Source organism: Palaemon carinicauda, chromosome 31 (genome assembly GCF_036898095.1).
Source record: "Palaemon carinicauda isolate YSFRI2023 chromosome 31, ASM3689809v2, whole genome shotgun sequence".
In the NCBI taxonomy this organism is placed as follows: domain Eukaryota; kingdom Metazoa; phylum Arthropoda; class Malacostraca; order Decapoda; family Palaemonidae; genus Palaemon; species Palaemon carinicauda.
In genome coordinates, this window is record NC_090755.1 from 66,452,809 (window position 1) to 66,472,410 (window position 19,602).

The window sequence follows — 19,602 nt, forward strand, 5'->3', positions numbered from 1 at the left end:
ATAATAATAATAATAATAATAATAATTCTAAGAAAAGATCCTCCTACTCCCAACTGTTTGAGTTTGAAAACAAGTGTCTCTTGATAACCGCAGGCAAAAGCACCATTAAAATCAAGGCCAATCATATGAACTTTCTGACCACAATCAAAAGCCAAAATGCAAACTAGGAAATATTTTATTACTTTCAGAATGCCTAATTAAGATGTTTTGCCAGGAGACATTAAAAACAAATTATTAGATCATATTGGAGCTATGGAAATTGGGAGGTAATCAGCTGGACTTGGAACTACCACAAACACTTACATCATAGAGTAACATTACCAATTCTCCAGCAAGTGTAAAAGGAACCTTTTCTTGCTAACTTATAGAAAACAACAGACAACTTAGGAGATAAGAAATGAGCAGTCTTTGTATATATATATATATATATATATATATATATATATATATATAATATATATATATATATATATATATATATATATATATATATATATATATAAAAACAGGAAAATGCCATTTAGGATTACACGCCCATAAGCATCTAAGTCCATTAATGGTATTTTAACTTCAAAAATCTAAACTAATTAGCTTAGCCTCGGGGAAAAAATGAATGAGGAAGATCTTGTTTATCATTGCCCAGCTTACTGTCAAACACATCACCCAAAAGGGTTGCCTTTTCCTCTGGACAGTGAGTGACAGACCCATATGGTTTAAGTATAGGAGGAACTGCTGCGTCAGCACAAAAGAGGACATATTTAAGGAAATAGTAGACAAATGCACGTTGGAATACACCATCAATAGTATAGGGCTCGACAAGGAACTAGAAGAGTTGGAAGACCCAAGCCTACATGGTTGAGGACTATGAAGCGTAAAGTAGGAGATGATGAATGGAGAAGTATTGATTTAAAAGCTCATGATAGAGACAACTGGGGAAATCTAACCAAGACCCTTTGTGTCAATCGGCGTAGGAGGAGATGGTGATGACGATGATAGATAGAATTATTATTATTATTATTATTATTATTATTATTATTATTGTTGTTGTTGTTGTTGTTGTTGTTGTTTCAAGCTAAGCTAACCCTACTTGGAAAAGCAGGATGCTACTAGCCATAGGGACCCAACAAGGAAAATAGCCCAATGAGGAGAGAAAATTAAGAAATAAACTATATATGAGAAGTAATGAATAAAATCATTTAAAATACCTTATGATCAGCAACAACGTTCAAATAAATCTATCATTAATAAACCCTGAAGGGAGATTTGTGAAAACATGTTCAACAAAAACATTCGTTGCAAGTTTGAACTTTTGAAATTCAACCGATTCAAAAACAGAAAATGGATTTATGTGAAACATCTGAAGGCCTATGGGCCTATATCTATGATAACATGAGCTTTTCTTAATTAAACAAGTCATTTCACTTTCATATAATGACAATTCACTCTCAAATTAAATTATGTGAAAAAGCCTAATGATATTCAAAATTATGTGAAAAAGTCTATCGATGCTCAGAATTTTTTGAAATAGTCTAGCGATGTTCAGAATTATGTGAAAAAGTCTAACGATGCTCAGAATCATGTGAAAAAGTCTAACGATGCTCAGATTCATGTGAAAAAGTCTAACAATGTTCAGAATTATGTGAAAAAGTCTAACGATGTTCAATATTATGTGTAATAGTCTAACGATGCTCACAAATATGTGAAAAAGTCTAACGATGCTCAAAATTATGTGAAAAAAGTCTAACGATGCTCGGAATTATGTGAAAAAGTCTAACGATGTTCAGAATTATGTGAAAAAGTCAAACGATGTTCAGAATCATGTGAAAAAGTCTAACAATGTTCAGAATTATGTGAAAAAGTCTAACGATGTTCAATATTATGTGTAATAGTCTAACGATGCTCACAAATATGTGAAAAAGTCTAACGATGCTCAAAATTATGTGAAAAAAGTCTAACGATGCTCGGAATTATGTGAAAAAGTCAAACGATGTTCAGAATTAGGTAAAACAAGTTCAACGATGTTCAGAATTACGTGAAATAGTCTAACGATATTCAGAATTATGTGAAAAAGTCTAACGATGTTCAATATTATGTGTAATAGTCTAACGATGCTCACAAATATGTGAAAAAGTCTAACGATGCTCAAAATTATGTGAAAAAAGTCTAACGATGCTCGGAATTATGTGAAAAAGTCTAACGATGTTCAGAATTATGTGAAAAAGTCAAACGATGTTCAGAATCATGTGAAAAAGTCTAACAATGTTCAGAATTATGTGAAAAAGTCTAACGATGTTCAATATTATGTGTAATAGTCTAACGATGCTCACAAATATGTGAAAAAGTCTAACGATGCTCAAAATTATGTGAAAAAAGTCTAACGATGCTCGGAATTATGTGAAAAAGTCAAACGATGTTCAGAATTAGGTAAAACAAGTTCAACGATGTTCAGAATTACGTGAAATAGTCTAACGATATTCAGAATTATGTGAAATAGTCTATCGATGTTCAGAATTATGTGAAATAGTCTAACAATGTTCAGAATTATGTGAAAAAAATCTAACGATGTTCAGAATCAAGTGAAAAAGTCTAACGATGTTCAGAATTATGTGAAATAGTCTAATGATGTTCAGAATTATGTGAAAAAATCTAACGATGTTCTGAATTATGTGAAACAGTCTTGAGAGGTGGTGCCATTGATTAATGAGAGAGTAGAGCAGGATTTAAAACATTGCAGATGGAACGCTGATTACACAATTGTTTAGGAGAAAAACCAAACTGTAGGCCTATATATTTATCAAGAAGACAGAATCAACTTTATATTTTATACGACCTGACCTTGACTTTGGCATGGCCACTGACCTTCATATTTTGGGAAGTACTTCTTGAGCGGCTGCTCCTTGATCTTGACGCTGAAGACGTCAGTCTTGTTCAAGAGGAGGATGACGGGCGTCGTGTCGAAGGGCGAGTAGCCAAGGAGTTGCTCGTATATGTCTAAGCTCTCCTGTACCCGGTTTTTAGACTGTATAAGAAAGAAGAAGTAATGCTCTTACTTTAGTGAGTGTTTGTGTATTTGTAGATGATTATCTAAATGAGACATATACATACTGTATATATATATATATATATATATATATATATATATATATATATATATATATATATATATGCAGAAGAACCACAGGGAAAATGAAAATACGAAATATACGATACTTCTTCTGAAGAAGTATCACGAAACTAGTCAGGACTTAATCGTATATTTCGTATTTTCATTTTCCTTGTAGTTCTTCTCCATCTGAGCATCACGTTTTCCTGTGATTTTTACGCATATATATATATATATATATATATATATATATATATACATATATATATATATATATATATATATATATATATATATATATATATATACTGTATATCATAAGATGTCCTTCCTCATGCATCTGTTTACGGTCTTTCTACGCCAGTCTACTGTATACCTGCAAATTTTCTTAACTCGTCAGTCCATTGTCTTCCCCTACGTTGCAATGCATTTGCGTACTACTTTGTTATTCTTCCTGTCCATCTATGATTTGCCATTCTCATTATATGTCATCCCCATACACACACACACACACACACATATATTTATTTATATATATATATATATATATATATATATATATATATATATATATATATATATATATATAAGAATCGAGAAAATAATCTAAGAGAAACAATATACTGTAAATAGGTGAGAATAAAATACCTAAACTCTTAAAACTGACAAATACATTTAGGAAAGAAATACAAATACCTAAGGACATAACTATATCACAATAAGACATGACAGATGCCCATATTATAGAAACAGCTAAATATATTTCTCATAAGGACAATTAGCATATAACAAGACAGAACCCAAGTTATGAGAAATAAGGATGAAGAGTAGAACCAAAATTTACAATTTCAGTTACTGATAGGCCTACACTATTTAAAATTATGCTCACTACTATAAAGTGAATATTTTTGTTCCTAATAATACGAGAGCGAGAGAGAGAGAGAGAGAGAGAGAGAGAGAGAGAGAGAGAGAGAGAGAGAGAGAGAGAGAGAGAGAGAGAGAGAGAGTTGAAATGTGCATTGCAATTTGCATTACCTCCTCTTCAGCTTCCTCCACAGTTTGATCATACTCGGATAAGGACGCCACGAACAGGATAGCCGACGGATAATCGAGTTGATTGACCCAGGCAATCCTTTCGGGCCTTTGACCTCCCATATCATGCAAGGTCATCCGGATGTTCGTCAGCTCGTAGGTCTTTGTGACGGCTTCCCGCGTCACAATGCGCATGCGCAGGATATCATCGATGGTGGGAATGTAGTCTTCGTGCAGGATCCTGGCGGCGTGACTGACAAAGTAGTCCGCGTTTGTCATTAAGTGGAACTCATTGCGCCTTTGGTAGGCCTTCTGTATTGCAGGGTCTCTCCACAGGGATTCTATGGAGTCCGGCCAAAAGGAATCGATGTCGGGATTCTCCAAAATGGCTTCCAAGGGCGGCCATTCCGTGAATTTCTGGGCGCTGTTTTCGGCTTCAGCGGTGGAATAGTCGTATTCGTATCGAGCCGCTGCTGTTACCAACTTGTGGATGCTGTCCATCACATTGCGCCGAATGTGGGGCTGGTGTCTGTCAAAAAAGATGAAAAAAAATAAAAAAAGAGTAACAAGCAAACATCTGTTTTTATTAGAGAATTGCCAGCACCTGCGCCAATGTTACACTTCGTCCAAATGGTTTAGCAATTAGTTCTAGCAAGGTTTATTATTATTATTATTATTATTATTAATTATTATTATTATTATTATTATTATTATCTAAGGTACAACCCTAGTTGGAAAAGCAGGATGCTATAAGCTCAAGTGCTCCGATAAGGGAAAATAACCCACTGAGGAAAGGAAACATGGAAATAAACTTATAAAATACCTTATGATCAGTAATAACATTTAAATAGATCTGATATATATAGATTACATCCTAGAGAGAGACTCGTGTAAGCCTGTTCAACATAAAAACATTTGCTGCAGTTTTGACCTACAACTGCTAGATTAGGAAGATCATTCCACATTCTGTCCACAGCTGGAATAAAACGTCAAGAATAATGTGTAATATTAAGTCTTAAGACGGAGAAGGCATGACTGCTAGAAATAACTGCATACCTAATATTAGGTACAGTCGGGGAAGATCTGAAAGCAACGGATGGTCAGAACTATGAAAAATCTTATGCAACATGCATAAAGAACTATCTAGATCAGGAATAAGATATTGCATCAGCTGAAGACCAGACAGGAGAACAATACTCAAAACAATGTAGAATGAAAGAATTAAAACATTTCTTCAGAATAGATTGATCAGAAATTTTAAAAGACTTTTTCAATAAGCTAATTTTTTGTGCAATTGAAGAAAAGCAAATCGGATGTGTAAAGTTCCAATCAGGAATCACACCTAAACAAAAGAGTCATCAAGAGCAATAGAAACATCACCAATGTAGAAATTTGGATGTTGAGAAGCCACTGTCCTCGACCTACAGTACTTACAATCATACTTGAGTTTGGTTAGTGCTCAACTCCATGCTCCATAATTTGTGCCATGCACGACTTTTAGCTAGATCTCTATTCAGGGCTTGAGCATCCCCATACCTACATTCAGAAGTTGGAATTGACTCAAAGAGAGTAGCATCATCTGCATATGCAATATTCCTATACTCACTGTTGTCCCAATTAACAAAAACTCTTTGCAACCTGCACCTTGTTTCTTAATAAATCAGTAATGATTTTAAGAAAAGACCTACCTACTCCTAACTGTTTCAGTTTGAAAACAAGGGCTTTGTGATTAACAGGGTCAAAGACAACACTAAAATCAAGGTTAATCAAACAAAATCCCTGACCACAATCAAGGGATTTCTATACGGCAATGAAGATTTAAAAAGAAGGGCACCACATTCTCCAAGACAATTGCAACAGCCGATTGCAAACTAGGGAACAGACGATTAGATTCAGCATACCTATTTTAAGCTTTACCAAAAGGCATTCAAAAACTTTAGATAATAAGGGTGTTAGGAAATTGGGTAGTAATCAGTGGAGCTGGAGTTACCACAAACATATTTACCAAATGGAGTAACATTACCAATTCTCTAACAAGTGCAAAAATGAACACCATCCTGCGTCCTGCTAACTTTCAGAAAACAACAGACAAATTAGGAGCTAAGAAATCAGTGGTCTATAAAACACAAAGGAAAAGTGTCATTTGAGTCTACACCACTATGAGCATCAAGGTCCAGTAAGTGTGTTTTAATTTCACATAACCGAACAACTAAACTAGCTAGTTTAGCCTAAGGAAAACAGAAATGAGGAAGATCGAGTTTCTCATTACACTGTCTTTCAAATTTTTTAGTCTTGATCTAGATATTAAGCTCTGACACCGTCGTTCAATTAGTTCATTATGCATGTTGCATACGATTTTTCATAATGCTGATCATCCTTTACATTCAGATCTTCCTGGACAGTTCCATCCTGTTCGTAATACTAGGTATGCGGTTAATTCTAATAGTCAAGTCTTCTCCATCATGAGACTCAACAATACATAGTATTCTAGAAGTTTTATTCCTGCTGTGACCAAGTTATGGAATGATCTTCCTAAGCTGGTAGTTGAATCGATTGAACTTCAAAACTTCAAACTTGCAGCAAATATTTTTATGTTGAACAGGTATGAAATCATTGTTTTGATGTTACTGTTTTTAGAATATTTTATTGCTATTGTTCAACATTTCTCAGATCGTCTATTAATTTCCTTATTTCCTTTCCTCACTGGGTTCTTTTTCCCTGTTGGAGCCCTTGTGCTTATAGCATCTTGCTTTTCCACCTAGGGTTGTAGCTTAGCTAGTAAAATAATAATACTAATAATTACTGTTAACCACAACTTCCAAAGGGTTGCTTTTTCCTTAGGACAGTGAGTAACAGAAACATCTGATTTAGGTAAAGGAGGAACTGTCAAGTCTACTCTAAATCGTGCAGATTTAATTAAGGATGTCCCATCTCACAGGTTCCTGAATTGTACCAGAAAGGGTTACTTTTATTTTTAAATTGTCTCCATTTTTAGTTGATGCATAAACTCTCTGAGCAACAGCTCTTAGCTGAGGGTACACTCGGGCACACTATTCTATCTTGTTTCTCTTCCTCTGGTTATTTTGAAGTTTTAATAGTTTATATGTGACAGATTATTTTAATGTTATTATTGTTCTTAAGCTTCTCTTGTAGCTTATTTCCTTTCCTCGCTGAGCCATTTTCCCGGTTGGAGCCCTTGGTCTTATAGCATCCTGCTTTTCCAACTAGGGTTGAAGCTTGGCAAGTAATAATAATAATAATAATAATAATAATAATAATAATAATAATAATAATAATAATATAGCTATTCCGAGTTAAATTTCATATGTTACCCTTCCAAAGATGATAGGCCTCCTGCTTCTCCAAGTAAGCACGTCTGCAATCATAATTGAACTAAGGTTTGTCTTTAACTCGGTATTCTAGCACATGAGAAAGGATACGCCTATCAAACACAATTACACAGTTACCTAAATACACTGTATAAATAATAGCATGAAAATAGCAGCATCTATAACAGTAATTATAAAAAAGCTATATGAAATACTGGATTTAGATCTAGCCTAAACTTTTACCATGTCACAAGTATATAGAATATTAGTTTACAAGCAGGATAGTTTATATGGCAATTAATCGGTACATATTAACCAATATCCAGATTAATCAATGATTTCATTCACGTCCATCGAGATCTGTTCACTCATTCTTGATATGAACTATTAAACACAGGTATGGTTGAAAACATTATTTCACACCAAATTGCTTAGATAAAAACAAGCACATTAGAATGCTAATTCAAAGAACACCAGCTCAACTGATCAACCGAATTCATATTAACTCATAGCAACGGTAAACATATTATACTACAGTATATTACACCCCGTAGTACCTCAATGTAAGCCTATAACGGTACTTCTCACGGAACACTGTAGGGTTACTGAAAGGTCTTATCACTTCACAGTGCAGCTGGTCGGTTACATCCAGTTGTACTCATGCACTGAATGGCATCTCGGATCCCAATACAGAACTAAATAGCCCAAATTCAAAATTTCACCTTTGCTAATCAATAAATAAAAGTATTCGTCTCAAAGCTTGTTTGAAAACTCAACAACTCACAACAACAATAACAACGGATTTCACAAGACCTCCAAAGGTTGACCCATACTTAAAATGAAGACGACAGTCGCAAAGATATCAATACCATGAAATTTATTAATGAAATAATACAAAATATCAATTATTAATACTTTTCCTCCATATTACAAACCATTCAATCCTACCTTCTCCTTTCCTCCACGGGATATTGGTCGCCAAACTCGAGCCTCATCTGCCTCATGAAAGTTGATTTTCCCGTGTCAGACGCCCCCACGACCAGCAGTCTCGCCTCCGGTTTAGCAAACTTGGAGAGGAGAGAAATGGGACAGAAAATCAATCTAGGTTTAAGCAGTAAAAAATATGAAAATTAAACGTACCTACAGACTTGATCTATATTGATAATTTGATATAGGGATGAAGTCGGTATAGCTAGGTTATGACGAGTATGAATATGATGACGTTTTTATGAAAGTTATGAAAAGGATATGAGAAATCTGTAGGTAAGATGGAGGTCATACCACCTTATTTACCTCTATTCTATTGATACTCGATTGAGAGCTATTGTTCAAGTTGCACTTTCGTGTCTCTGTTAATCAGATAAAGAAGAGAGCATCTAAAGGAGAGAGAAGTATTAGAGAAAAGGAGCTTTACAGGTAATTAACATTTTATGGATGAATGACGGGGGGAGGGGTTACATGGAAAATCTTCTGCATATATATATATATATATATATATATATATATATATATATATATATATATATATATGTGTGTGTGTGTGTGTGTGTGTGTGTGTGTGTGTATGAGAGAGAGAGAGAGAGAGAGAGAGAGAGAGAGAGAGAGAGAGAGAGAGAGAGAGAGAGAGAGAGAGAGAGAGAGTATATATAACACGGTTAATGCTGACATTATCTGCACATTGTCTGCAGTTTAAACTTAAATTTGGGAGTAATTTTAGTGTTGCTTTTTATGAACAGTCACTCCTGGTTCGCTGAAACAGACACAGACACAGACACGTACGCACGTATACAAACACACAATATATGTATATATATACATATAGATATATATATATATATATATATATATATATATATATATATATATATATATATATATATATATATATATATATTGTTGAATTTGCTACGTCTGGGTGAAGTTAAAGAATACAATTAAAACAATGGAGTCGTAAGATATAAAAACAAGAAAATAATAAAGAGTGTGAACATGCGTCTAAAGACCAAAACCAAAACGAATGAAAAGCAACTCACAACGGCGTGTTCCTCCCTCCGAGGGACGTACTCCTCGCCATAATTGGGACAGCACACGAACTGCCGGAGTATGGTCACGACCAGCTGCCAAATCCTTCGGATGACTGACCGAATGCAGGATGAATTTTGGTGGTTGTCCTCATGTCTGTTCTGCGAAGCGAAAGAAGAAGAATTAGGTGGCAAAGAAACGTTGGGTTTGATGTGGACGAAGATTTAAGGTTTTTTGTTATTTTGTCAATAAACAGACGCCCGTGGAAGGGCATGTCTGAGGCCTTTGGCCTGCAGTGGACAAGCAACATGATTATATATAAAAAAATATACTAATTGAATTGCAATATTCACACGAAGAAGGTTTAATGAAAATAGTACGATCATTTATTATTTAATGAAAGATATATAGAAAAAAAGAGCATTCAAAGATTTCAGACCTCCGCTAATGAATATTGCCAACATTTAACTAAAGTCTACGGACATCACCTCTCTCTATAAAGTGCAATGTTGATCCAGAATCGTAATCTTGATCCGTATCACCTCTAAAATGTCATGATTGCTTCCGATGCATACCTATCCATTGTTAAAATTTCGTAAAAAAAAAATTTTTTTGTTTTAACATTATCTTTAAAATAGCAAAAATGCAAATCCCGATCTAGAATCTGCATCCGGATCATCCCCAAAATGTAATGGAGTCATTTATGACCTAAGATCTATCTGTGGTGAAAATATCGTCAAAATCCGTCGAGTAGTTTTGACGTAATCCTGTTCTTTAACACAGACAAATAAACTGGCTGGAAAATATAACCTCCTTGGCGGAAGTAATAAGTAAAACAGAAAAAAGATGTTACACAGATGTAGAAAAAAAATGCAAATTGATATAATAAAAAGATAAACTCAGAGCTAAAATACATCGCAAGATCACTAGAGGCGCCGTTGCAAAGGCTATGCCTTTGACCCACAATCTGAACCTTGGTTTTTTGGTTTAGAAAATGATAGCGAAGAGAGGTGATATAATTACTAATAGTATTACTTTAATAATAATAAAACTAGTCAAGCGAGGTGTATTGGCAAACTTTTTGAAAGGAAATAAGCGATATGATTAGTTCTTTTCACTGGATAAAAGACGATTTATTTTTGTCAGTATTCAATGGAGAGAATGGCGTCTATAGTAATACAACTAGCGCCCTGGAACTTCCATTCTGCCTTCATAGTGTTGTTTTATCTCAGAATCGGCGTCAACATAGATGTCTGGATGCCAAATAACTAATGATCAATCAAGCAATCCATCTCCGAAACTGCAAAAAGATATACAGGGTCATTTTCGAAGACGAAGAAGGAGAAATGAATGCCGCGTTAAACCAGCTGTTGTCAATGCCGATCCTTATTAACGACCCAATACTCTCTAATTCTGTCATGATTTTTGTAGCATTTTGCATGTCTCTCTCTCTCTCTCTCTCTCTCTCTCTCTCTCTCTCTCTCTCTCTCTCTCTCTCTCTCTCTCTCTCTCTCTCTATATATATATATATATATATATGTAGTATATATATATATATATATATATATATATATATATATATATATATATATATATATATATATATATATGTATGTATGTATGTGTGTGTGAGTGTATACATATATAAAGATGAATAGATAGAAATATTTATGTATAATATTTATCTATACCGCACATATATAAATGAATCTAACTTAATAGACAGACATACAAAAACAAAAATAATAACATACCATATTGGAAGTAATAGGAATATATTTTCCATTAAAAAACTATTAATCCCCTTTAATATGATAATGAATAGGCTACCATTATGAATGGTATAATTACTGGTATAATTACTGCCTCCTAACCATAATTCTGAGAGGCTATTTCTAACATTTTCCCGGGTGCTTTCCGTTAAATACAAAACAGGACGATACGTTAACGGTCAAACTTAACCTTAATTGCAATTATTCACCCTATTTGGTCATCTCAATTTTAATAGGGGTCAGTCATTCATCTTGATTTAAGCACTCGTAAATCTTGGTCTCAACACCCGTTTGTCAGCCATCCCGATTTCCTTGAAAATGACTTCCAAATATCCCCAGAGTAGGCCTAGACCATGTCGTTGTCTAAGAAACGGCAGCTTACTACTATCCCATCTTCACAATGCAAAGAGAAAGGTAGACAGGCAAGATTATTTCATTCTCCAACTATCACTTTCATCTAAACTTTTTTAAAAATGACCATCTTGCTTTCTGCTTAGCTAAAAATCCACCGGTGACAAACAAAGCGATTCCACCCAGTTGAGGGGTTCAGTTGTAGAAATATAAACAATCATAGGAGCAATTTGAAATCACTTATGAAGGAACATTTTAGAACTTTTACCTCTTGATAATTAGAATTGCTTAAAATTGAACATGTGATATACATAGAAAAGTATAAAGAAAAAAAAAAGATGAGTAACTATAGTAAATTCTTTTTAGAGAGGGAGATTTGCACAGACTCGCAGGGGTGTCCTTCTAGCTTGGAAAAGTTTCCTGATCGCTGATTGGTTGGACAAGATCATTCTAACCAATCAGATAGCGGGAAACTTTTCCGAGCTGTAAGGGCACCGCTGCGAGTCTGTTCAAATGTGCCTCATTAAAAAAAATGAGTATAGAATTATATGAAACATTACTTTCCGAGATGATACATTATTTTTCAATCTTATCCAGATTAAACTTCTCGAGCCAAAATTGTGGGTTATCAATTATTCGAAATGTGCTGTTCTCTATAAAGAAGTTCCCCAGACTTGATAATCCCTATTATTATTATTATTATTATTACTAGTCAAGCTACAACCCTAGTTGGAAAAGCAAGATGCTATAAGCCCACGGGCTCCAACAGGGAAAAATAGCCCAGTGAGGAAAGGAAATAAGGAAATAAATAAATGATGAGAATAAATTAACAATTTATCATTCTAAAAACAGTAACAGCGTCAGAACAGATAGAGTTAGACTGGCAGTATAAAATTGTGTGTGCATGTGTTGTTGTAAAAAAAATAATAATAAACGGATGACTTTATATTTACAGATACAAATGGTCTTAGATTTATAATTATGAATACAGCAGTTGGACACTATTTTATCTTATTTCTCTTCCTCGTGATTTTTTTTTTTGTCTTTTTTAATCTTTATAGTTCATATATGAAAGATTTAATTTCATGTTATTTCTGTTACTAAACGAAATATGTGAAAAAAAGTCTAACGATGTTCAGATTTATGTGAAGAAGTCTAACGATGCATGCTCAGAATCATGTGAAAAAAATCTAACAATGTTCTGAATTATGTGAAAAATTCGTTAATTTATTTCCTTGTTTCCTTTCCTCACAAGACTATGCTCCCTGTTGGAGCCTGTTCCCTTAGGCTTGTGTTTATCCTGCTCTTTCAATTGGGGTTGTAGCTTAGCTTATAATAATAATAATAATAATAATAATAATAATAATAATAATAATGTGTTGTTAAAATTCCACCGGCATTATAAAACTGTATGTGCTATAAATAAACAAAAGAAACATAGGCTTTATATTTACAGATACAAATGGTTTTACATTTAGAATCATGGATACAGCAGTTAGGCCTAGCCTACAAAGAGCTTGTGCTAGCAGGCACGATTTTAACAACTTTGACTGTGAGTGTGAGAAAGCACAGCCAGACCACCTGAGAGCACAACAATGGTGCTCGCTAGGATCAGTTTGGGAATCCCTGATCTATGGAGTTGATTATCACAACCAGTCTTATACCGGTTTAAAACAACTGCTATGGAGTCTATAGACGCTCATGTTATTTAACTGGGACGGTCTTGTTAGTAACTATAAAAGTGAAAATGAAAGTTTGTTATTGTATTAGACGCATTTTCTTTTCTTTCTCATACCTACATTAATATGTTTCCGGTGCCTTAGAAAACCTGTTAATGAATTCATCTATCGCTGACATAGTCCATTGTGTACTATCAAGATCATGGTTTGAAATACAAATAGAATATTAGCAAATGCCTACATTAATAGGAAACTAAGCCTGCATTAATTGAGCCCTGTTGTTTTTGTTTGGGTCTCCATGGACTGACTGGTTTACCGTCTGAAATCACCTAATAATACTTGGCTGTTTCCTAAACACTAAAATGAATTAAATCTGAACACGTGATCAAGCATAAATGCCTAACAACTGACTACAGCACAATACGTTTCTCCTCTAAGGGTGCAACACACCAATTATTATTATTATTATTATTATTATTATTATTATTATTATTATTATCTAAGCTACAACCCTAGTTAGAAAAGCAGGATGCTATAAATCCAATGGCTCCAATAGGGAAAAATAGCCTAGTGAGAAATGGAGGGAAATAGATAAACTACAAGAGAAGTAATGAACAATTAAAATAAGTTTTAAGAACAGATTATTAAAATAGATTTTTTCACATATAGATCATTACAACTTAAAAAAAAAGGAGGAAGAAAAATAAAATAGAATAGTGTGCCCGAGTCTACCCTCAAGCAAGGGAATTCTACCTCAAGACAGTAGAAGACCATGGTGAAGAGACTATGGCATTACCCAAGACTAGAGAACTGTGGTTTGATTTTGAAGTGCCCTTCTCCTAGAAAAGCTGCTTACTATAGCTAAAAAGTCTCCTCTGCCCTTACCAAGAGGAAAGTAGCCACTGAACATTTACAGTGCAGTAGTTAATCCATAGACTTGAGAAGAATTATTTGGTAATCTCAGTGTTGTCAGGTGAATGAGGACAATGTGGAACGAATAGGCCACACTATTCGGTGTACATGTTGGCACAGGAAAAATGAGCCGTAACCAGAGAGAGGAATCCAATATAGTACTATCTGGCTAGTCATAGAACCCAATAGCTATGCAGCGGTAGTACCTTAGCGGGTGGCTGGTGTCCTGGCCATCCTACTATCTCTTACTACCAACTACTAAACACTTCATTCACTGCGCCTAAACCAGTATTCCCGGTTGGGAATCAAACACTGCTCATCACGCTAGCATGGAAATTGATCTAGCCAATTGACTCCAATATTACTTATAATGATGTTCAAACTTTCTTAAGTAACTAACTGCCTGAATGACCAACTAAATTACTTACAGAATGGATGATTGGCTGACTGATTAGATGACTGTCGGCTTGGAAGACAGAAGTGAAAGAAGTGATAGTGAGAGGTGTTCAAACAGGTTAGGGAAAGCTTGGTTAAAGGGAGCATGGCGGTAATGAATAGAACTAGAGAGATCCCGATGGTTCCAGTAGTAATAATAAAATATTTCTGTGTGCACACAATATTTGTCCTTCATACCAACAGTTGTATTTATTTTGTATTATTCAACTGTTTCTCACTGTTTAAATTACATCCATTCTTCTGCCCTCGGGGGAAGGGTTGCCACCTGTGCAACTCTGTTTTTATCTGTGTGAGCTGTTGAGATTTCCCAAGAACGGATGGACCAATTGTGGTAAAACCTGATAAAATAGTTCACTATGTGGTCAATAAGGTCACCGAGTAAACCACCTTGCCCATTATAGTGTAGGGATTTTCACTCAACTTAGACCGTTTTTTTTATAAAAAGGGGCTTTTCTAGAGGTAACAATGCATACCTGCCTTAAAAGCTTTGGATAAATTCGATGTTTAATGATGAGCTTTTTGTTTAGGTGTAAGAAGAGACCAATGATTTTGGAAGTTTTAACTGCACTGGGCTACATTCATGATGTAGGTAAACAATGAACTGGGAGGTGACTGTGTGATATACAGTATGCATGTATATATATATATATATATATATATATATATATATATATATATATATATATATATATATATATTAGTGTACGTGACCCGTCACACACATATATATACAATATATATACACACACACACACACATATATATATATATATATATATATATATATATATATATATATATACATACATACATAAATATATATATATAAGTATGTGTATATATTATTATTATTATTATTATTATTAAATGCTAAGCTACAACCCAGTTGGAAAAGCAGGATGCTATAAGCCCAGGGGCCCCAACAGGGAAAATAGCCCAGTGAGGAAAGGAAATAAAGAAAAATAAAATATTGTAAGTATAGTAACATTAAAACAAATATTTCCTATAAAAACTATAAAAACTTTAACAAAACAAGAGGAAGAGAAACTAGATACAAGTGTGCCCGAGTGTACCCTCAAGCAAGAGAACTCTAACCCAAGACAGTGGAAGGCCATGGTACAGAGGTTATGGCACTACCCAAGACTAGAGAACAATGGTTTGATTTTGGAGTGTCCTTCTCCTAGAAGAGCTGCTTACCATAGCTGAAGAGTCTCTTCTACCCTTACCAAGAGGAAAGTAGCCACTGAACAATTACAGTGCAGTAGTTAACCCCTTGCGTGAAGAGGAATTGTTTGGCAATCTCAGTGTTGTCAGGTGTATGAGGACAGAGAATTCTATTTTTTTTTTCTGTTTATTGATTGCCACGCAGCAAGCAGAAGACCAAAACCTTATTTCACAAAGCAGAATTTGATTGCAAATTATTATTATCATTATTATCATTATTATTACCTGCTAAGCTATAGCCCTAGCTGGAAAAGCAAGATGCTATAAAGCCCAGGGGCTCCAACAGGGAAAATAGCCCAGTGAGGAAAGGAAAAAAGGAAATAAGACAAGTAACTAACATTTAAAATAAAATATTTTAAGAACAGTACCAACACTAAAATAGATATTTCATATATAAACTATAAAAACTTTAACAAAATAAGAGGAAGAGTAATAAGATAAAATAGAGTATACCCTCAAGCAATTGAACTCTATCCCAAGACAGTGGAAGACCATGCTACAGAGGCTATAACATTACCCAAGACTAGATAACAATGGGTTGATTTTAAAGTGTCCTTCTAGAAGACCTGGTTACCACAGTAGCTAGCTAAAGAGTCTCTTCTACCCTTACCAAAAGGAAAGTAGCCACTGAACAATTACAGAGCAGTAGTTAACCCCTTGAGAGAAGAATTGTTTGGTAATCTCAGTGTTGTCGGGTGTATGAGGTCAGAGGAGAATATGTAAAGAATAGGCCAGACTATTCGATGTATGTGTAGGCAAAGGGAAAATGAAACGTAACCAGAGAGAACATCCAATGTAATACTGCCTGGCCAGTCAAAGGACCCAATAATTCTCTAGTGGTAGTATCTCAACGGGTGGCTAGTGCCATGGCCAACCTATTGTCTATACATTGGGCCACCTTTTTCCCACCAGCTATCCGGTTTTATTTCTTTCTTTTATAAATAATACGTTAATATGGTACTACAGTATGTAATAGAAGCCATATAATAATAATAATAATAATAATAATAATAATAATAATAATAATAATAATAATCAGGCCACTATTGGCATCTTTGTGTTGTTTTTTTTTTCTCACTAATACAATTTCTTTGAATAGAGTATTTTTCATTGTCGTTCATTATTCTTAAGGAGTTGAAATACCGGTCTGACCATTGTGGTCTTCCATTCGAGTCTAACAAAGGACACGGTTGCCAATTCACATACCTTGATTGCGCCGGCTTATTACTTCACTTATAAATCGTATTTTACAATCTTTTGTGACAATTGAGTAATCAAACGTAAGCCTATCGTAAACAACCAAAGCTATAACCTATAAGAGCTATTTGTATTAACAATTGTTGGTTTGAAATAACAATTACATATTCATAACAATTAATAGTTTTTAGTAATAATTATACATTAAATCATAAGAGTACGGTACTTTGTAGTACTGAATATTGCACCACGATACGCTTATAGTTTAAAGTTGCCATCAACTATTATTTCCTGCTATTCTATGAGTCTAGGACGTAAAGAAAAATTAACCTTGAGATATACGTATTTGACTTGCTGGCAACTGGCTCAATGTTTGTAAACAAAAAAAAATTATATTTAATATTTAAGGTCATAATGCCTCAGAATAATAATGCTAAACATTCTGTCTGATGCAAGATTTCGTTCAAAAATTATGTTATCGTAGAGAGATTATATTTAGTATATGTGTTTACATAAATATTTCAAGAGGAATTGTGAACACAAGAACGTTGCCTAGTGTTAGCAGCATCCAAATATGGGGATAGTGAAGCTACAAGCTACAATAGACCTAGGAAAGGTACAAGATTCGTATTGTTTAAGAAAAATGTATGGTTATGACGATCTTTATCAAAAGTTTCTATATTAACTCGAAGAAAAAATTATATCTTCCCTATACCATAGGTCAAATTCTCCCCGGAGTTGCGGATGGTAACATTGTAGTGAGCAATCTTATGCATACCATTAATCTCTCTCTCTCTCTCTCTCTCTCTCTCTCTCTCTCTCTCTCTCTCTCTCTCTCTCTCTCTCTCTTCTAATGCACCCGACATATATGCTTGGTTAGTCACATTCTTATGACTCCACAAAGCTTGGGCGTATGTAAATTGTTCGTGATCTTGCAACACTTACTAAGTCTGTTCACACATACACCAATTTTATATATATATATATATATATATATATATATATATATATATATATATATATATATATATAATATATATATATATACATATATATAATATATATATATGTATATACATATATATGTATATATATATATATATGTATATATATATATATATATATATATATATATATATATATATATATATATATATCAACAAATGTATCCGTTTCTAGTCTACTGCAGGACAAAGGCCTCAGATATGTTCTTATTTATGTCTGGGTTTGGCCAACTGCCGATTGGTGATAGTGGGAGTTTGGTCTGATGGCTCACAGCAAAACAAACCTTTGCTGACCATGGCGATACACAAACTCTTGCACCATGTAAGGTATCCCCACTCAGAAATATATTTATATATATATATATATATATATATATATATATATATATATATATATGTGTGTGTGTGTGTGTGTGTGTATATATATAAACACACACATATATATATATATATATATATATATATATATATATATATATATATATATATATAAACACTTATTTATACAAAACCTCCAGTTTTCACTTTCGAAAATGAATGATTAGTGATAACGGTTCGGTATGAAATAAAAAACTATTGGACAAACGAATCAACATAAAAATAAGAAATTAACAACAAAAATAAGAAATTAACAATAAAAATTAAAATGAACGTCTCATGCAACACATACCTCATCCATAACACAGCCAAACGAGGGAGGAGTATCCTTTGAAACATCTATCCTAAGGCAATGGAGAAGGATACCCGAGACATTGCTTGGGACCGGTAGGAAGACGCCGATGTTAGATTATCATCCTTTCCTGATTTATTGAAGTTTAAACGTTTTTTTCTATCGCCTCCTGGGATTTATCACATTGCCTGCAATGTCATTTGAGTGTTATAACAGAAAACCAGCGACAAAGGGAATGGATATGTTTATCCACAGATCAGCCTAAGACAGACTTTCTCCACTACGTCTGCAGGTGGCAACTGTGTGTAACTGTGTTGGTCACCTCAACTATACTGTAAGTCTTAAGCCACCCATGTAATCACTTAGGGCCGGATACGGCAAGAGTTACGAGTTTAGTCTGTGAAAGGTCTGATACTATGGTGACTGTTATTGTAATTTTAAATGTCAAACGGATACTCAAAGGGAGTTTTTTTTTTTTCTTTTTTCTTTTTTTCGTCTGGTGTCTTCTGGTACTGATTGGCTCAGTGCCGTTATAAGAAATAGGCCTACATCATTAACTTCTAAAGTAATTTATGAAAATGTAAGAAAATAGTTTGGAATATCAGCACAGCCACCTTTAAACGTAGGTACACTGAAGCTTCGTAGAGTTTTTATTATTATTATTATTATTATTATTATTATTATTATTATTATTATTATTATTATTATTATTATTATTAGCCAAGCTACAACTATAGTTGAAAAAGCAAGATGCTATAAGCCCAAGGGCTCCAATAGGTAAAAATAGCCCAGTGAGGAAAGGAAATAAATAAATGATGAGAACAAGTTAACAATAAATCATTCTAAAACAG

At 34.0% G+C, this 19,602-nt stretch overlaps 1 protein-coding gene across 1 annotated transcript in view; it reads right to left on the bottom strand.

The window, feature by feature from the left end:
- The window catches only part of LOC137625001 (guanine nucleotide-binding protein G(q) subunit alpha-like), a 27,329-nt gene extending 8,241 nt beyond the window's left edge, over positions 1-19,088 (bottom strand). The window contains exons 1-5 of the mRNA XM_068355937.1: positions 18,752-19,088; positions 9,498-9,647; positions 8,413-8,531; positions 4,139-4,664; positions 2,860-3,019 (exon numbers count right to left, since the gene is read on the bottom strand). Coding sequence (XP_068212038.1) covers positions 2,860-3,019; positions 4,139-4,664; positions 8,413-8,531; positions 9,498-9,647; positions 18,752-18,760 — 964 coding nt within the window. The 5' untranslated portion in view covers positions 18,761-19,088. The remainder of the gene's footprint in view (positions 1-2,859; positions 3,020-4,138; positions 4,665-8,412; positions 8,532-9,497; positions 9,648-18,751) is intronic.
- Between the last annotated feature and the right edge of the window lie 514 nt (positions 19,089-19,602).